Below are 21,567 nucleotides of genomic sequence, written 5' to 3'. Positions count from 1 at the left end.
AATCAAAATTTACTTTTTTCCATATAGCTATCCAGTTTATCAACACTGTGTATTGGAAAACTCACAGTTTTTCTACTGTGCTGTGTAGTGTCATCTTCATACATGAAGTCGCCCTATATGTGAGACTCTTTTTTTTTTTTTTTTAAGACGGAGTTTCGCTCTTGTTACCCAGGCTGGAGTGCAATGGCGCAATCTCGGCTCACCGCAACCTCCGCCTCCCGGGTTCAGGCAATTCTCCTGCCTCAGCCTCCTGAGTAGCTGGGATTACAGGCACGTGCCACCATGCCCAGCTAATTTTTTGTATTTTTAGTAGAGACGGGGTTTCACCATGTTGACCAGGATGGTCTCGATCTCTTGACCTCGTGATCCACCCGCCTCGGCCTCCCAAAGTGCTGGGATTACAGGCGTGAGCCACTGCGCCCGGCCGAGACTCTTTTTTTAAATTCTTTTTTCTTTTTCTTTTTGAGATGGGGTCTTACTCTGTCACCCAGGCTGGAGTGCAGTGGTGAGGTCTCGCCTCACTGCAGCCTCCACCTCCTGGGTTCAAGCGATTCTCCTGTCTCAGCCTCCTGAGTAGCTGGGAGTACAGGTGCCCACCACCATGCCCAGCTAAATTTTGTATTTTTAGTAGAGACAGGGTTTCACCATGTTGGCCAGGCTGGTATCAAACTCATGACCTCGTGATCCGCTTGCCTCGGCCTCCCAAAGTGCTGGGATTACAGGTGTGAGCCACTGCGCCCAGCTTGTGAGGCTCCAATTTCAAATGACCTATTTTGCTTCATGACGTCTCTTTGCACCAGTACTATACTTGGTTAATTTTGGTAACTATATAGTAAGTCATGATATCTGATAGTGTAAGTTGTCCAACTTGTTCTTTAAGAAAATCTTCATTATTCTTTACTTTTGCATTTTTATATAAATTTTATGAATAACTTGTCACACATGTGCGTGTACACACATACACATTTTGTGCTGGGATTTTTATTGGGATGACATGGAATATACAAAACATTTTGGAAAAAACTTATATTTAAAAATATACATTTTTCAATCTATAAATATAATATTTTAATCTGTTCAAAATATTTTCTAATTTTCTTTACTGTTGCTTAGACCTAGTGCAGTGGCTCATACCTGTAATCCTAGCAGTTTGGGAGGCTGAGGTGGGCAGATCACAAGATCAGGAGTTCAAGACCAACCTGACCAACATGGTGAAACATTGTCTTCACTAAAAATATAAAAATTAGCCAGGCGTGGTGGCACGCGCCTGTAATCCCAGCTACTCAGAAGCCTGAGGCAGCAGAATTGCTTGAACCCGGGAGGCAGATGTTGCAGTGAGCCAAGATTGCGCCACTTCACTCTAGCCTGGGTGACAGAGTGAGACTTCGTCTAAAAAAAAAAAACAAAACGTATATATATGGCGCTTAATTTCTGAATGGAGATTTTGTCTTTTATATATTTGCTGCTGACTAGAATTTCGGTGTGGTCAGAGAGCATCCTCTGAGTGATTTCAGTCCTTCAGAATTGCTGCAGCTTGCTTTGTGGTGCAGCATCGTCAGCTTCAGTAACTGTTCCGTATGCTCCTGAAAGGAATGTGGGTGTAATGCTTTCTAGATCAATGCTAATTGGATGAAGTTTGTTAATTGTGTTGTTGACATCTATTATTATTGATTGTCTGGTTAGTCTGTCAGTTGTTGAGAGAAATGTATTAAATACTTTTATGTTTATGAATTTATCTTTTAAAATTTTGGATAGATATCGTATTGCCCTCCAAAAAAATTTGGCCAATTCGTACATTTACTAGCAATATAAGAATGTCTAGTTTCTCATACTTTCATTATCACTGGATACTACCTTTACATTTCTTTTGCCTGTATAATATAGTAAAAGCTATCCTTTTGCTGTATACATTTAAATTTCTTAAATTACGAATGCAACTGTTTTTTATAGATTTAATGGCAATTTTATTTTATTCCTCTGGACTTGTCTATCCATATCTTTGAGTTGCTTTTTTTCTATGTGTATATTTGTTCTTAATGGATGCATTTCACTTGATCTAGTCTCTAAAGATACTCTAGACTAGGAGCTTAATTTGTTCAGTTCAATTCAGTTTGACAGGTGCTAAGCTGCAGTGAAGTGCTCTGTAAGCACTTTAGGGGGATGAATGTATACTAGCTCTCAACATGGACAGCCTTCCTGGGTGAGGGTAAGAAACAAATCAGGTCATTCCTTAGGAAGCAAAAGTGCAGTCCACATGGCAGATACTACTATTCAAGGATTTGCCCAGCACTCATTTCACCAGGAGTAAACTGTGACTGTCATAGGAGGCTTTTCAGGTCTTACTTTGACTGGAAATTTTGGCCCAATGCTGGTAACTTATGCTTTTATAAACATTAAGTCTTATTTTGCCTTCCTTAGATTGAGAAGCTTGCCCAGACTCTTTCTTGCAATTACAATCAGCCTTCCCTGGATGATATGAGTGTGGCTGATTCATCTCCTACCTCAAGTCCTCCAGCTAAGAAATGCTCCAAAGTGCAAGCAAGATGGCAGATGTCTGCAAAAAAGGCCCTTCTTTTGTGGGCTCAGCAACAATGTGCCATGTAAGTAGTTTGCTATGACCATAAGAGATACCTGTATCAACCAGTAGCACCTCACCACCCAAATACCACCTTACCATCCAAACGTCCCTCACTTGCAATGAAAATTCTTATGCTCCCCCTTCCTCTCAGTGCATCTTCCACACGTGGAAGCCAGAGAGCTCAGCCTCTTTTGGTTTCAAAGGCTGGAGTGTGGTATCACCTGGGTAAACTAACTCATCCCTACCTGCTGTGTTTAGGTGGCCTATTATTACATGGAAATAAAGTGGTACTTAAATGCCAGGCATAGTGGCTCACTCCTGTAATCCCAGAGCTTTGGGAGGCTGAGGCAGGCAGATCTCTTGAGGTCAGGAGTTTGAGATCAGCCTGGCCAACATGGTGAAACCTCGTGTCTACTAAAAATACACAAAAAATTAGCCTGTTATGTTGGCACATGCCTGTAATTCCATCTGCTTGGGAGGCTGAAGTGGGAGAATTGCTTGAACCTGGAAGGTGGAAGTTGCAGTGAGCCGAGATCATACCACTGCACTCCAGCCTAGGTGACAGAGTGAGACTCTGTCTAAAAAAAAAAAAAAAGTGGTACTTAAATATTGTTTTCTTTATGCACAGTTCCCCTATGCATCTGCAAAGTAGATTTAGGTTTAAAAAATTTTACCACAATAAGAGCCCTTTAAAAGACAGCACGGTATCTTAATTGTATTCCCAGGACCTAGCCTAATGTGATTTCATGGCATGTGCTCCTTAAACGTGTGTTGAATGAATGAATTAACAAATGAGTGATAAGGCCGGGCTCGCTGGCTCACACCTATAATCCCAGCACTTTGGGAGGCCAAGGCAGGAGGATCACAAGGTCAAGTGATCAAGACCATCCTGGCCAACATGGTAAAACCCCATCTCTACTAAAAATATAAAAATTAGCTAGGCGTGATGCTGGGTGCCTGTAGTCCCAGCTACTCGGGAGGCTGAGGCTGGAGAATCTCTGGAACCTGGGAGGCAGAGGTTGCAGTGAGCCAAGATTGTACCTGCATGACAGAGTGAGACATCGTCTCAAAAAAAAAAAAAAAGTGATAAGTAGCCAGTACATAAACTTAAATATTCAGAGACCTCAGAGTTTAGAAACATAGCTCAATTAGGAAGTACAGAGGCTAGACAGTATGTGTTTTGAGACAGGGTCTCACTTTGTCGCCCAGGCTCGTGTTCAGTGGTGCAATTATGGCTCACCACAGCCTTGACCTCCCAGGCTCAATTGATCCTTCCACCTTAGCCTCCTGAGTAGCTGAGACTGCAGTTGTACACCATCATGTCTGGCTAATTTTTGCATTTTTTGTAGAGATGGGGTTTTGCCATGTTGCCCAGGCTGGTCTCAGACTCCTGAGCTCAAGCAATTCACCTGCCTCTGCCTTCCAAAGTGCGGTGATTACAGGTGTGCATTCTTAAAAATTGGGGATAACGAAGGAAAGTTAGTGCTCATATATATATTTTAACAAAGAAAAATGTTTTCTGCTCTTACTTTTTCATTGTAACCAATGTCTGAGATGGAGTTTAGGAAGAGCTGTAGAGTTCAAAATGCATTTCTTGTCACATCATAGAATTGTTTGGTAAATAGGGTCATAAATATGTTGCTAAGCCCTTTTAAATGCAGGACTTCAGAGTAAGTCCCTCCTGCTGACAGTCCAAGGAAGAGCTGAATTTCTGCCTTCAGCCTTACTTTTATTCTTTTAGAGAGGGAGTTTCGCTCTTATCGTCCAGGCTGGAGTACAGCAGCACGATTTCAGCTCACTGCAACCTCCACCTCCCAAGTTCAAGCAATTCTCCTGCCTCAGCCTCTTGAGTAGCTGGCATTACAGGTGTGCACCACAATGCCCAGCTAATTTTGTATTTTTAGTAGAGATGGGATTTTACCATGTTGGCCCAGGCTGGTCTCAAACTCCTGATCTCAGGTGATCCGCCCACCTCGGCCTTCCAACGTGTTGCAAGCGTGAGCCACCACGCCCGGCCCAGCCTTACTTTTCTTTAGTTGCCATTCATCCTCTGAACATACATAACCTTATGTGGAGGCTTAAAGTTCATTAAATGAATTGTACTCCAGTTTTATAAATTTTAATAATCCCAAACAGTATTTGTGGAAAGCACTATGTCATACTCAGATTTATTTCATTTATGCATAAATAACCTTCAAGTCCTTTCAAAGCCATGTATTTTACCATAGTGTGTCTTTTCTTCGTGTCTCCCCACTTTCTTAGTTTTCAACTATAGAGCTTATGCTAAGCTTATTTTTGTGGGGTTTTGCCATGTTGCCCAGGCTGGTCTCAAACTCCAGCCTCTTATTAAATTTAGCCCCTCTTTTTAAGTAATTCATCATGAGTTTATCCTAGTTTTGGCCTTCATTACTGGTATTATTAGATAACTTTTATTTCAATATTCTGTGTTGTATTTCAGTAAGACTGTTTTGTAAGTAATATGTTGTATTTTCTCATTTGTGAAACAGATGAATCAGGCCTCATTCCCCACATCTAAATGAGCATTGGTCCTGCCAACCAGGAGCCTAATTCCACCCTCTCTAAGGTCTGGCAGCAGCGTCTTTGAGGTATTGGCTTTGGCTCATCAGTGCAGAGCTGACCTCAGCTGCAGCCACCATCCCTTTAGGTATTATTAGGTTGGTGCAAAAGTGATTTTGGTTTTTGTCATTACTTTTAATTACTTAAAAGTAATTGCATTACTTTTGCCATTGCTTTACATTTTGCCATTACTTCTAATGGTAATGGCAAAATGTAAAGCAATGGCAAAAGTAATGGTACTTCTTCTGTACCCACCAAATAGTTTAGCTTAGTCTTGCTCACTCTAAAGTCAGAGAGTACCTGGATGTGAAGTCCTGGCGCCCTGTACTTTCTAACTGGTGACTTTGAACACCTTATCTCTTTTTGCTGCAGTCTCTTCAGTCATAACATCTGGACAACAGTAATGTCATAGGTTGTTGTATGCATGATAAGAATTAATTTTTTTTAAAGCATTTAGAACAGTTTCTGGATGAAGTAGGTACCACAGACGTATTTTTTAGACAACACAAAAATGACGGCTATGTGACTGCTATGTAGTTTATTACAGTCATGTTTTAAGCTTTTTTTCTCTAAGTAAACAGGAAGACCCAGGTCATCTGAAGCAGACTATTTCCTGAGTAGCTTTTATCATTTGATGAATACCTTCAAACAGTCTAGTGAATGTCTTCATGCTTTTTATGGGATATGAAAGGACACTCTAGTTGTTCTAGAGTATATCCCAAACATTACAGGCAACTATCCCGTTTGCAAGATTTTCACCAATCCTTTATGAAGCATGGAATACTGATGAAGTGATTTTTTAAAAATAGGTGTCTTAAGCCCTGATTATGTGCCAGGCACTATTTGGGGAATGAGTCCACAGTGGTGAACAAGAGAGACAAAGCCCTTGCTCTCAAAGGCTTGCATCCTGATGGGAAAAGCAGGAAATATCCTTAAGAAATATGATAATTACAGTTGACGAACAGATTAGGAAGGACTTTTGATATGGTCAGGAAGGTTGAGCACAGGGAGAGTGTATCATTTAGTGTAGGTGGTATGGCAGGGCTTTGCTATGGAGAGACTTTGAGCTGAGCCCTGAAGTGGGAGGCTTTATGAAGATCTATGAGAAGGAGCATCCAGGGACAGTGACTAGGAGGGCAGCTGTGAGAAACAGGAACGAGGCTGGTGTGTCTGTAACGCTGTAAGAGAGGGGAGATAGGGCTTATGTGCCAGGGTGAGAGACGAAATACAATGGCTAGCTAATGATGTTTGTATATATCTGTAGATATCTATAATCTATAGATATATAATATTTATAATATAGCTATATAATATGTAATATAGATATACAATATATATGTAATATATACATAATATATCTATAGGTAGCTATAGATGTATAAGATAGATATAGCTATCTATAATATCTATATTATAGATATGAATCTATAGATATCTATATATTATATAGATATGTATTGATATATCTATAGATATATCGATAATTGTATATCTATAATATAATATGTAGATATATATGTATCTATATATATAAAATATATTAATCGATATCTACATATATTATAATTACATATATAATACATATTAATCTATATCTACGTATCTTATACATTATATCTATGTATGTATGTATGTTATAGATATATAATATAGATATATCTCTATAGATACATATCTATGTATTATATATCTACATATTATAGATATAGATATATTTATATAGAGATATATCTACGTATTATATATCTACATTATATAGATATAACTATATTATATAGTTTTTATTATGTTATATAGATATAGCTATATTATATAGTTTTATATATCTACATATGATATAGCTATAGCTATATTATATGTTTTTTTATTGTGATAAATATATGTAATCTAAAATATGCCATTTTGACCTTTCTTTTTTTTTGTTTTTTGAGACGGAATCTCACTCTGTCTCCAGGTAGGAGAGTGCAGTGGTGCGATCTCAGCTCACTGCAACCTCCCCTTCCCAGGTTCAAGCAATTCTCCTGCATCAGTCTCCCAAGTAGCTGGGATTACAGGCACATGCCACCATGCCCAGCTAATTTTTGTATTTTTAGTAGAGACGGGGTTTCACCATTTTGGTCAGGTTAGTCTCCAACTGCTGACATTGTGATCCACCTGCCTCGGCCCACCAAAATGCTGGGATTACAGATGTGAGCCACTGCCTCCAGCCCATTTTGACCATTTTGAATTGTACAGTTCAGTGGCACTAACTATATTCATATTGTTTTCTAACCATTACCATTCTCTGTCACCAGAACTTTTTTCATTTTGTGAAACTGCCGCTGTTAAACTATAACTCCCTATTACTCCCAACCACCATTCTACTTCTCTGGCCTCTGGCAACCACCATTCTACTTCTCTGTGAATTTGACTATTCTGCATACTTCATACGAGTGGTATCATATGGTATGTGTCCTTTGGTGACTGGCTGATTTCACTTTGCGTGGTTTTTAAGGTTCATTCATCTTGTAGCATGTGTCAGAATTTCCCTCCTTTTTTTGGAGACAATCTCATTCTGTCAGCCAGGCTGGAATGCAGTGGTGCGTTTGTAGCTCACTACAGCTTCAGTTTTCCAGTATCAGGTGATCCTCTTGCCTCAGTCTCTGAATGCGCTGGGATTACAGGCATGAGCCAATGTGCCCAGCCAGAATTTTCCTTCTTTTTAAGGCTGAATAATAGTCATTGTACATGTATACCACGTTTTTAAAAATCCATTCATCTACAATGATGGATTTTATGCAGAAGAGTAACAAGGTCTATCTTTCTAGTAAGCTACTGAGCATTGATTGCAGACACTGTATCATTTAATTTGTCCCACTGAAAAAGAAAATGCTTTTCTCTAGTTAGGAACCTTACCTGTATGTAGAAGTTTAAAGGCAGACTTGAGCCAACAGATTTGGTAATGAAGGAAATCTTGAGTGAATATCATTATCTCCTGGAGGGCTTTAAAAGGCACAGATTTCAGGCTCACCTCCAGAGTTTGATTCAGCAGGTATGGGACTCAGCCTGAGAATTTGCATGTCTAAACCTGCAGTCCATGTGACACTAATGCTGCTGGCTCAGGAACAACATGTTGAGAATCAGTGTTCTGTAATATTTTGAGTGTCACGAAACTTGGCATTTTCCTTTAATTTGGTCACAAGATTAGAAATTTTATCTGGCATGATATATCTAATTTATTTGATTTGCCAAATTTTGTTTTAATTACTATCGAATATAGTGGAGGTGTATGTTACATTATTTTTAATAGTATTTATCATGTTTTTGTCCTTTTATGATAGGTATGAGTCTGTCAGTGTGACAGACTTTAAGTCAAGCTGGAGAAATGGGATGGCTTTTTTGGCCATCATTCATGCCTTGCGACCAGACCTAATTGACATGAAGAGTGTGAAGCATAGGTCCAACAAAGACAATCTGAGAGAGGCCTTCAGAATTGCAGAACAAGAATTAAAAATCCCCAGACTCCTGGAACCAGAAGGTAAAGAAGCTTCTTTGCTTTTAAAACAATTTTTAAGGCTTCGCATGAAGTTGATTTCAAAATAGTATCTGTACATGAGCAAACATAAAAGCATTCTATTTTACTCCTGGAGGATTTAACTTAAACTCTTTATTGTATTTTATGCAATTAAAGATTTCCTACCAGTTTGTTAATTTCAGTAATTATAGGGGAAGCCACAGCTGAAAGCAAACAGTGCTGTTATTGGGAATAATTTGAGCCTCTGTCTTGATTTTCTTCTATTACATTCTGTGTTTTGTTCTTCTTGATTCTGTTATTCTGTTCTAAATCTCTTTTGTGAGATGTTTCTCTAAGTCTTGAATTAAAGTTGTTTGTTTGTCTCTCCTTCTTCACTCCCTCTGTGTTAAAGCTAAACCCCTATGAGAATAGAAACTGCTGCTTTCCTGCCTCCTCCTAAATGGTTGGCCAAGCTTTGTCCATAGATTCTGCTCCATCAGTTGTGTTGGATTGTTAACAGCACCATCCTAAGTACTGGTTATTTTTACAGAGATCATCATTGAATTATAATTTAGCTTTATAAAATTAAGATTTAAAAATTTTACTTCTTTCTCAAAAGCACTTTACTTTGGATAGTAATGCTTCATAATGTAACCAAAGCTATTAAAAAAATATTAAGGTCATAATAGAGGTGTACAGGATTAGTGAAAATTATGATGAATGAATAGGTCAAGTACATTTAAATTCTATTCTCAGCTCTATTACTGGGGTGTGTATATAAATGTTTAGTGACTGGCTCTCCAAAACAATGGGAAACACACACGCATTTACACTGTCTCTTACAGATTTTACTGATATTAAGGAATGTGTATTATTTTATAAATAATTATAAAATTTATGATATACTTTCTTACAGATTCCATATAGCCCCAAAATGCTTTTGTTGATTTTTGCCAAAGTCTATATCAATCTATAACCAACTTAGGGTTGTATTTGCAGAAGAAGTATAGTTCTGACATGAGTGTTAGTTTAGAATTTCCTTTATGTTAATAAGTAAGTGGAATAAGAGGTATATTAGAATTTCATTTGCTCTTCAATGACATGAATGACTTCTTTGCTGAATCGAATACTAGAAGAATATTTTTTCAGCTTTTTATGCTATTCACAATGCAACTAACACCTATAGACAACACATTTTTAAGATTTACCTGCATTATTAACAATTTCTTCATCCCTTTTTTAGCAGTTAACAAAACAGTCAAGCCCTCATTTGCAGACTTCTGTGTTATAAATGCTACTGCTATAACTGATTTCAAGTTACCAATGTACAGTCACTGAACACAGAATTAGAGAAAGATGTGCAGTACCCCACATCATTATATATTGTTTCCATCATACAGATACAATAGACAGATAGCCTCAAGAGCATAGATAATAGTAAAATGTAATAAAATAATTGGGAAGTGATAAGTTTTGAGTTTTTTATTACCTATGCTTTTAATATAATTTGTACATTTGTATTTTATATACATCATTAAAAATTATGATTTAATTTTTAATGATGATTTTTTTCACAACCAGTTTACAAAACTTCTGAACATTTATCAATCGGCTCTCTTAAGCCTGTGTGAGTCAGCTAGCTCCAGCGTACTCACTGACTAGGGACTGTGGTTTTGTTACTTAATTTTTTGGTTTCAAGCAGCTTTGTTAAGAGATAATTCACATACCATATAATTTATCCATTTAAGTATACAAATTAGTGGTTTCTAGTATACAGCCTGCCCTCCATGTCTGTGGGTTCTATATCCATGGAGTCAGCCAACATTGGATTGAAAATACTTGAAAAAAAAAAAAAAAGCATCTGTCCTGAGCATGTACAGATGTTTTTCTTGTCATTATTCCCTAAACACGTGTTATACAACTGTATAACAACTATTTACGTAGCATTTACATTGCATTGGATATTAAAAGCAATCTAGATATGAGTCCTGGAACCAGTCCCCGTGGATACCAAGGACAGCTATATTCACAAAATTGTTCAGTCATTGCCACAGTTTGTTTTAGAACATTTTTGTTATCCCCAAAGGAACTCCTGTGACCATTAGCAGTTACTCTCCATTTGCCTCCAACCCCTGCATGCCCCAGTACTTTCTGTCAGGATAGTTTTGCCTCTTTTGAACATTTCACGTAAGCGGAATTATACAATATATGGTGTTTGTGACTGGTTTCTTTAACTTAGTAAGTAAAATGTCTCCAAGATCATCCATGTTGTGGCATATGTCAGTATTTTATTCCTTTTTGTTTGTTTGTTTGAGTCAGAGTCTCACTTTGTTGCCCAGGCTGGAGTGTAGTGGTGGATCCTGGCTCACTGCAACCTCTGCCTCCTGGGTTAAAGCGATTCTTGTGCCTCAGCCTCCTGAGTAGCTGGGACTACAGTTGTGCTCCACCTCACAGTTTTCTTTTCTTTTTTTTTTTTTTTTTGAGACTCCATCTCAAAAAAAACCCACTTTGATTTTTAGAACAATTTTAGATTTATGGAAAAATTGAGAACATAGTGCAATAAGTTTTCATAAACCCTGCAACCAATTTCCCCTATTGTTAACATCTTAGTATAGTACATTTATTACAATTAATGAACCAATATGAATACGTTATTTTAAATTAAGGCCATACTTTATTCAGATTTTCTTAGTGTTTAGCTAATGACCTTTTTCTCATTCAAGATCTCAGCCAGGATACCACATTATATTTAGCTGTCATGTCTCCTGTGACTCCTCTTGTTTGTGACTTTTCCAGACTTTTAAATAAATGACCTTGACAGTTTTGGAGATTACTAGTTAGGTATTTGGTACGATGCCCGTTTATTGCAATTTGCCTTATTTTTTTTCTCATGATTATGCTGGATTTTTGTGTTCTTGGGAGGAAGAACACAGCAGTAGAATGTCATTCTCATCACATCCTTCCAAGGGTACGTACTGTCAGCATGATTTATCACTGTTGATGCTTACCTTGATTCCCCTGGCTGAGCTAGTGCTGATCAGGGTTCTTATGGTGAAGTTACTCTTTTCTCCCCCTTCTTTCCAAACTGTACTTTTTGGAGGGAAATCACTGCACAGCTCACATTTGGGAGAGTTACACTCACTCTCCTTGATGGCATATTATCTTCGTAAAGTATTTGAAGGTCTTCTGCATAGAGATTTGTCTGTTCCCCCCCATTTATTTATTTATTCAGTCATTTGTTTATATCAGTATGGGCTTATTGATATTTTATACTCTTAGTTGTAATCTAATATTATTTTGTTTATTTTAATGCCTTTTTTTTTTTTTTTTTTTTGAGGTGGAGTCTTGCTCTTTCGCCAGGCTGGAGTGCAGTGGTGCAATCTTGGCTCACTGCAACCTCTGCCTCCTGGGCTCAAGCAATTCTTCCACCTCAGCCTCCCGAGTAGCTGTGACCACAGGCGTGTGCCACCATGCTCGGCTAATTTTTTTTGCATTTTTAGTAGCGACAGGGTTTTCACCATGTTGGCCAGGATGGTCTCGGTCTCTTGACTTAGTGATCCGCCCGCCTTAGCCCCTAAAGTGCTGGGATTACAGGTGTAAGCCGCCACACCCGGCCTTTAATGCTTAATTTTTTAAAAAGTCCTCTTTAAGCTCAAAGTTCTGGCCACTAGGAGCTCTTGCAGTTGGCGCCGATGCTTCTTTGTTGTATCCCCATCAGTATGGGGTTTGCTTGTTTTTGAGCATTTTCTTACTTTCTGGCCTGACAAATGCTATGGGCTCATCTTGTGTATTTCCTGCCCCAGTCTTAGGATCAGTGATTTCTCCAAGGAGCTCTGGCTCTTTTTATTGGAGAATGGTATTAGAAACCAAGATCTGGGTGCTAGCTGTGCTCTTTGCTACTGGTATGTAGCCTCTTAGGACTTCAGTTTTTTTTTCTAAGAGTTGAATTAGATGATATTTGTAAGCTCACAGCTTAATGTGAATTCGGAACTTATATGTGAGCTTACAGCTCTATTTCTTATATTTTTATTTTCATTTTTATTTATTTATTTTTTTGAGATGGAGTCTCTTGCTCTGGTTCCCAGGCTGCAGTGCAGTGGTGCATCTCGGCTCACTGTAACCTCCGCCTCCTGGGTTCAAGCAGTTCTCCTGCTTCAGCCTCCCAAGTAGCTGGGATTACAGGCATGTGTTACCATGCCCGGCTAATTTTTGCATTTTTAGTAGAGAGAGAGTTTCGGGATGTTGGCCAGGCTGGTCTCAAACTCCTGACTGCAGGTGATCAGCCGCCTTGGTCTCAGAAAGTGCTAGGACTACAGGCTTAAGCCACTGTGCCCGGCCTGCCTACACCAGTATTTCTACAGTTTGGACGTTGGTCGGGCTTCATATTGATTGCCACTAATTCTTGTTAATTTTTTACCCCTATCTTTCCCCCCATTCCCTTTTTACCTTTTCTCCATTTCTTTGGCTTTTCGTTTTGTTTTTCTCTATTTTTCCTCTTGCTCTGTTCCCATTTCCTGTTTTTGATTACTATCTGTTTTAAATACTTTTCTCATATTGTGATTCACCAAATCTTTATTATTAAATAGTATAAAGTCTTTTCTCCATTTTAGTATATACGAATAACCTGGCAACTAATGAAATAGACACTATAGTAGAAACCAATTTCCTCTGCATAATTAATTGCCCATAATTCATTATAAATGGCTTTAATAATAGCTCAAAAATGTGAAATGTACCATGATTTATTTATGCAAACCAAATACCACAGTCATATTTGAATAAGGGAACTATTTTGACATAATATTGTTAACGCATTTAATCATCATGCATGGCTTCATATATAATGAGAAATTTTTATAAAGCAATATCTAAGTAAGCCAGTATCATTATTTTATGTATCTCTTGGTGTTTATGTCTTTTTCAGTTAAAGATAGAATAACTTAATTCTTAGAAATTCTTCCTATATTGAAACCTCGCCCTCAGCTTCTTATTGCTAGCTTTTATATGCTTACTGCCTTGTTTGCAAATGGATTAGATTTATTTTCTACTTCAGCTGACTTAGAGCTCTCATTGAACCTATGAAGTATGTCCACCAAAACATGCATGGTGTGTTGTATTTGTTTGTTGTTTGTTTTTCTCCCAACCTTAAATTCCTTGAGGGGCAGATAATGTTTTAAGACATCTAGCATCTGCCAGTTAAATGAATAAAGGGTTGAAACAGAAGCTCTCCAAAGGCATGGACCATACCTTACGTATCCGTGTAGCCGCTGCCTATGACCCACATTTATTGGCTCTCTGTATATATTTGTTGTGTTAAGTTTAACTGAATTAATAAGTAAATAGCGAGGTTCTTTAAAAATATCTTCATTGGTTATCTAGGTCAAGAAACACCTCCAAATTAGTTGTTCATTTTGTCTGTGATATATTACATCCCCCTTTTTGTGGCTTTATGATCTCCTTTTCTTATTAGATGCCCAGAGAAGTTCTTCACTTACAGAATTTATATACCTGGCACAGTGTCTTGTGTGCCAGCTACTTGTGAGGCTGAGGTTGGAGGATTGCTTGAGGCCTAGAGCTTGAGATCAGCCTGGGCAACACAGGGAGACCCTGTCTCTAAAAGAAAATAAATAAGAATTTGTAGTCTTTTAAATTTTGTTTAATTCAGCATTTTACAAACTTATTTCACCATAGACTCTTAATGCAACACAAAGCCTGGCCCCTAGAAGGCTCTCAGTAGATTTACTTGTTCCATGAATGAATGAACAAACTCTGTAGATGTCTTAGATAAGCCTTCCATACAATATATGCTTTTGGAAATGCTTTACTGCACACATGCCAAGACCAACGTGTCAGGAATGCATTCTAATTGCTGTATGTTCTTGCATTCCTGGAAGAATTTCTGTACCATGTCTCTAGAAAGAGGAATACTTTATTTTCTCATTTTCTCCTCTTCGTCCTCTCTGACTACTTATGCCCTCAGACATACCCCCATAGTGACACTTTATTATTAGAAAGGTGAGACTATGCACGTATTAGTGTCAGGATTTAACCCAGATCTCTCCGAGTATAGATCTAAGCTCTTAGCCACTGCACAGTCTTGCAGCAAGGCTAAGTAAACAGAGATTGCATGGCTGGATGACTACTTTGGTGCATTTCCAGAGTCTGTGAACCAAATAGCAGAGGCTATGACATAGCCTGTTCTTTGAGTATGCATTTTAGCGAATGTATATGAGCTCATTGATAATGTGGTGTATCTTGCAGACGTGGATGTTGTTGATCCTGATGAAAAGTCCATCATGACCTATGTGGCACAATTTCTTCAGTATTCCAAAGATGCCCATGGGACTGGAGAGGAGGCTCGGGTATGTTTTCTTCTGTATAAATCAAGCTCATTTTTGTTGTATCCTGCTAATGGTTTAACTTTTAAAATTGAGATATAATTTGCATGCAGAACTTAAATATACAGTTTAATGAGTTTTGACAAAGCATTCACCCATGTAAATCATATTTCAGTCATGATGTAAAACATTTCTAGTACCTGGAATATTCTACTGGGCACCTTTTCTGTCTCTGCTCCCCACCCCAGATAACCAGCATTCTAATTTCTTTCACTGTAGATTAGTGTTGAATGTTCTTTTCTTTTTTAAGTTGAGAGAGATAATTTATTAAACTTTACCGAATTATCTGAAACAACTTTTAGATAGGCACTATATAAGACAAATGAAGTTAAACTTTTAAAAAAACTCTAAAGATATCAAATTTTTGTTTGTTATAATATTCTATTTTTTAATTTTTTGAGACAGAGTCTCACTCCATCACTCAGGCTGGAATGTAGTTGGCTTACAGCAACCTCTGCCTCCCGGTTCAAGTGATTCTCATGCCTCAGCCTCCCAAGTAGCTGGAATTACGGACATGTGCCACCATACCCAGCTGATTTTTGTATATTTGTTAGAGACAGGGTTTTACCATGTTGGCCATGCTGATCTTTAACTCCTGACTTCAAGTGATCTGCCTACCTTGGCTTCCCAAAGTGCTGGGATTAACAGGAGTCAGCCACTGCGCCTGGCCTATCAAATTTCTTGTGTATTATAATATTTATTACCTTTATATATCTGTATCTATCTATCCATATCTATATATCTATATATATATATATAGATATATAGAATTTTTTTTTTTTTTTTTTTTTTTTTTTTTTTTTGAGAGGGAATTTCGCTGTTTCACCCAGGCCGGAGTGCAGTGGTGCGATCTCGGTTTACTGCAACTTCTGCCTCTCGGGTTCAAGCAATTCTCCTGCCTCAGCCTCCCAAGTAGCTGGGACTACAGGCGCATGCCACCATGCCCCGCTAATTTTTGTATTTTTAGTAGAGACAGGGTTTCACCATGTTGGCCAGGATAGTCTCAATTTCTTGACCTCATGATCCTCCTGCCTTGGCCTCTCAAAGTGCTGGGATTACAGGTGTGCGCCACTGTGCCCGGCTGATGTAATTTATATACAATAAAATTCATCTATTTAATGTGTTCATTTCAGTGGTTGTTAGTGTATTTACATGATCGGGCAACCTTCACCATCATCTAATTTTAGGACATTTGCCTATTCTTTAGCTTCATATAAATGAAATTGTGAAATTCATATAAATGAGAGTGTTGTGTTCTGTTGTCAATCCCTATTTGTTGATATACTCTTGAATGACTTTTTCTTTTTTGGTTTGTTTTTTGAGAGACAGTCTTACTCTGTAATGAGGCTGAAGTGCAGTGGCGTGATCTTGGCTCACTGCAACCGCCACCTCCCAGGCTCAAGTGATTCTTGTGCCTCAGCCTCCCGATAGCTGGGATTACAGGCATGGACCATCACACCCGGCTAATTTTTGTATTTTTAGTAGAGACAGGGTTTCACCATGTTGGCCAGGATGGTCCCGAACTCCTGGCCTCAAGTGATCTGCCCGCCTTGGCCTCCCAAAGTGCTGGGATTATAGGCGTGAGCCCCTGAGCTCAGCCTTGAATTACTATTAGATTGCCGTTTGATTATTCAATTTTTCCCTTTTACTTTTTCAGTCAGTGACATAAAATATTGTGGTTGGAAACTTCAGAAAAATTGCTGAGCAGATGAAAAGAAACTCTTATTCTGCTTCTATGATGATAAATGAGTGCTGTGAATTTAGTAAAATGTTTGAGAATATTACTTAAAAATGTGTTTTCAACTACATATTTACATGCATTTCAGACATGTTTACATACATTTTATTTGACAAATCGGGCCTGTGTTTTTCCAACTGTTAAGGTTGAGGCAATAAGCTAGATTGTTGCTGACTCTGGAAGAGAATCTCAAGCTGAGATGCAGGCTTATAATTCACTCATTTCTGGCCTGCTGAGGAGCTATTCTCATCTAATTAATTTTCATATTAAAAACATAAAATTAAAGATTCAACTGTCCCTGAAATTGAGTGCAAAAATATTAGAAAACTTCTACTTAATAGGAAAAAACAAAGTAAATGAAGGTTAAAGAATAGTGGAAATAAGATATAACTTCTTTGTCCTCTATCAGTAAAATTGGCTTCCAAATGTAAGCAAGGTTATCACCTAAGCAAGAATCTACAGAAAAAGTAATTGTTGTTCACATCTTAATGATAGCTAGCTAAAACCTTTGGTAGTGTTATTTTTAGGCTCTTGGAAGTGTTTGAGATATTTTTGATGTCAGTGTTTTTGCAGGGTGTGAACATCTCTTGAATTACCCCATATTTAGATTTATTGGAAGGCAGTCTTCTGAAATGCCTGCTATAAAGAAGTGATTCAGAATAAGGTTCTCTAAGCCAACACGGGGGCGGGGATGCATTGCTTGCCCATTTCTTTAGCACATTGTCATGTTCAGTTGCTGGTTTCAATCTGGTTCAAAATTTAAGGTGTTATATGAACAAGGAAAATTACTCTTTGGCATAATGAATCAATGATGTGTAAGGATGATATTATTTCACTGATGTTTCAGGTTGTTAATTTTTTTGTTAAAAATATCAAATCTGTTTAAAATATAGTTCTATTGTGTGTGTGTAAAATACAGGGAAAGGTGAACAATGCTATGGTCTGGTTGACTCTGCAAAAGGAAAAACTACAGAAGTTGCTAAAGGATTCAGAAAATGATACCTACTTTCAAAAGTATAATGTAAGTATGATTTTGAACAGCTGTTTGTAATTTACTGTTAAAGAGAAGAGCAGTAAGTATGTTTTTAGAAAACTTTCAGAGTGAAGTATTTTAAATATTAAGGGCAGATTTGAAAGCTGAATTCTAGGACTGTCCATCTGGAACTTTAACATGCGTGTGATCACTGGGTCATCCTATTAAAATGCACATTCTGCTTCAGTAGTTCCGCGGCAGGGCCTGAGACTTTGGATTTCTAAGGAGGCCTCAGGTGATGTTGGTTCTGCTGGTTTTTGGAGTCTTTTGAGAAGCATGGCTCTAGAACAGGAGTTGGCCCATTTTGTAAATGTTATTGGAACAGAGCCACATCCATTTAAGTATTGTCAGTCAGTACTTTCACACTATAACCCCAGAGCTGAGTAGTCGTGATAGAGACCATATGGCCCATAAAGCCTGAGATATTTGCTGTCTTGCCCCTTAGAATAAAAGTGTTCCAATCCCTGGTTTAAAGCAGAAGATGCTTTTCAGAATGAATATTGGATGAAAGAAAAATCAGGAATAGGGTCCCAGAATTCCTTTGGGAAATAATGACAACTGTGATTATTACCACGTATTGAACATTTTTTTTTTTTTTTTTTTTTTTTTTTTTTGAGATGGAGTCTTGCTCTGTGTCCCGGGCTAGAGTGCAGTGGCGTGATCTTGGCTCACTACAACCTCCACCTCCTGGGCTCAAGCTATTCTCCTGCCTTAGTCTCCTGAGTAGCCCGCCACCATGCCTGGCTAATATTTGTATTTTTAGTAGAGATGGAGTTTCACCATGTTGGCCAGGCTGGTATTGAACTCCTGACCTCAATTGATCCACCGGCCTTGGCCTCTTAAAGTGCTGGGATTACAAGCGTGAGCCACCATACCTGGTCATGTTGAATGTTTTTTAAGTAGCAGATACCTTGCTGATTTGCATTTTACATATTAAAATACCTTGCTGAGGTTGGTATTATTCCAGTTTTACAGTTGAATAAGTGGCTTATTTAAGGTTGCATGGATACTGAAAGATAGAGATGCGATTTGAATGGAAGCCTAGCTTTAAAGACCTAGCTGTTTTTACATTCTGATGCTTCTCCGGGGCAAGTAGTTATTCCCTGTACAGTCTTGAAAGAGAACAGGAAACAAAGCAAAGGTCCCTCAGTCCTGTTTGTTACAGCCCATTGTCTATGTAGCGCTGTGCTTCTCCGCAGTGCTCTGTCCTGAGCAAGCTGCAGATACTGTCAGGTACCTACACAGCACTTAGCACCTGTAGGCCTCCATCTCCCTGTCTGTTAAGTGGAAGAGTTGGATAAGTCTAGCCTTTCTAACCATAACATTCAATGGGTTGTATGACTTGCTAGCTATACGTTTCTTTTTGCTTTGGAAGCATAGGGAAGAAAGGGATCAAACATCTTTTTCTTCCTTTGGTCTGAACTGCATAGACTTCTTGACCTTCTTCCATTTAGCTCTGGTCTAAGATTTTTTCTTTTCTTTTTTTTTTTTTTTGAAACGGAGTCTAGCTGTCACCCAGACTGGAGTGCAGTGGGGTGATCTCGGCTCACTGCAAGCTCCGCCTCCTGGTTTCAATCGATTCTCCTGCCTCAGCCTCCTAAGTAACTGGGATTACAGGCATGCACCAGCACATCTGGCTAATTTTTGTATTTTTAGTAGAGACAGGGTTTTACCATGTTGGTCAGGCTGATCTCAAACTCCTGACCTCGTGTTCCACCCACCTCGGCCCCCTCATAGTGCTGGGATTACAGGCATGAGCCACTGAGCCAGGCCGAAGACTTTTTTTCTTGACAAAATGCTTATCATTTACTGAAAGTGCATTGTTCTCACATATGTCTTTTATTTAATCATGTATTAGAGATTCAGGTTTCTTAAATAGAAGGCTTTATGAAGTTATTAATTATCAGAAAGTATTAAGTAGTCTTTTGACTTTCTCATAACATTTAATTTAAAATGCTGTCAATAATTCTGGATAATGTTTTAAGTGACATTTTAAAACGTTAATGCTGATCCTTGCAGTACTTTCAGCAGCATGGTTCTAGCGCAGGGCTTGGCCCATTTTGTAAATAAAATGTTACTGGAACAGAGCCACACCCATTTAAGTATGTCAGTGGCTACTTTCACACTACAGCCACAGAGCTGGGTAGCTGTGGTGGCTCATGCCTGTAATCTCAACACTTTGGGAGATGAGGCAGCCCGGACAACATGGTGAAACCCTGTCTCTACAAAAAATACAAAAAAATTAGCCAGATGTGGTGGTGCTTACTGATCTGTAGTGCCAGCTGCTTGGGAGGCTAAGATGGGAGGATCGCTTCAGCCCAGGAGGCAGAGGTTGCAGTCAGCCAAGATCACACTACTGAACTTCAGCCTGGACAATGGAGCCAGACCCTGTCTCAAAAAAAAAAAAAAAAACAACCTATTTAATTGATAACTTTTTTTCCCCCTGAGACAGGATCTCTCTCTGTCACCCAGGCTATAGTGCAGTGGCCCGATCATGGCTCACTGCAACCTCTGCCTTCCAGGCTTAAGCCATCCTTTAAGCTCAGCCTCTTGAGTAGCTGGGACTACAGGTGTATGCCACCATGCTTGGCTAATTTTTTGTAGATCTGGGTCTTGCCATGTTGCCCAGGCTAGTTTTGAACTCCTGGGCTCAAGTGATGTACCTGCCTTAGCCTCCCAAATTGCTAGAATTACAGTCGTGAGCCACAGCGTCTGGCCAATTGATAACTCTTAAACACCCATATTTCACACAATTGTGAATCAAGAAAAAGCTTTACTTATTAAATATGTGAAGGCAGACAAAGTGTTTTTCAAAGTTCATGTAAAATGAATGGGGAAGAATAAGCTGAAGCTCAGTTAATCATGGACACTTTGAAAATCACTTACACATGACTACTACTGTCATACAATGTTCGCATTCATTCATTCTCATTTTGCTGTGAGCACATATTTAGGGAGGACAAACAAACTCATATTTTCCATGTGGCATCATGATCTGTTCTGTAGCCCTGTGACTTTGCTGCTCCATTCCAATAGAAATCCAACAATACTGACACAAAGCACAGAGTGAGACCTTTGATATTATGCTGGCGCCCAGTTATCACAGTGCCCTGAAGAAGGAAACCAGAGCAGAGGGAGGATACTGGATTCAGGGGATTTTACCTTTAAGTAAAAACTTAAATATAACCAAAGCTATAGACCTCAAAGTAGCAGATTATATTATATAAATGGAATTAAACATTTTCAGTCTTTAAACTACTCTTCTGATTGTAGAGCCTGCTGTCATTTATGGAGTCATTCAATGAAGAAAAAAAGTCCTTTTTGGATGTCCTGTCGATAAAAAGGAATCTGGATGAGCTGGACAAGGATCAGTTACAGTTGGAAGAAGCCTGGGATGGCCTCAATCACCAGGTGACTGTTTATGTTGATTAGAAGAACGATTGCAGGCTGAAAACGTGGCTCACACCTATAATTTCAGCATTTTGGGAGACCAAGATGGGTGGATCACTTGAGGTCAGGAGTTTGAGACCAACCTGGTGAAACCCCGTCTCTACTGAAAATACAGGAATTAGTCAGGGGTGGTGGTGGGTGCCTGTAATCCCAACTACTTTGGAGGCTAGGCATGAGAATCACTTGAACACAGGAGATGGAGTTTGCAGTGACCCGAGATCGCACCACTGCACTCCGGGCCTGGGCGACAGAAGGAGACTACGACTCACCAAAAAAAAAAAAAAAAAAAAAAAAAAAAAA

General features: G+C 38.7%; 1 protein-coding gene across 4 annotated transcripts in view; it reads left to right on the top strand.

The window, feature by feature from the left end:
• The window catches only part of LOC116528689 (nesprin-2-like), a 187,489-nt gene that overhangs the window by 99,270 nt on the left and 66,652 nt on the right, over positions 1-21,567 (top strand). For all 4 annotated transcript variants that reach the window (XM_032246105.1, XM_032246100.1, XM_032246104.1 and 1 more), the window contains 5 exons: positions 2,419-2,600; positions 8,476-8,672; positions 14,910-15,010; positions 17,704-17,805; positions 21,091-21,228. In XM_032246105.1, coding sequence (XP_032101996.1) covers positions 2,419-2,600; positions 8,476-8,672; positions 14,910-15,010; positions 17,704-17,805; positions 21,091-21,228 — 720 coding nt within the window. The remainder of the gene's footprint in view (positions 1-2,418; positions 2,601-8,475; positions 8,673-14,909; positions 15,011-17,703; positions 17,806-21,090; positions 21,229-21,567) is intronic.

The sequence above is a fragment of the Sapajus apella genome, unplaced genomic scaffold, assembly GCF_009761245.1.
Source record: "Sapajus apella isolate SASKATOON/1434 unplaced genomic scaffold, GSC_monkey_1.0 scaffold59, whole genome shotgun sequence".
NCBI lineage: Eukaryota > Metazoa > Chordata > Mammalia > Primates > Cebidae > Sapajus > Sapajus apella.
This window is presented reverse-complemented; position numbering and strand designations above follow the sequence as displayed.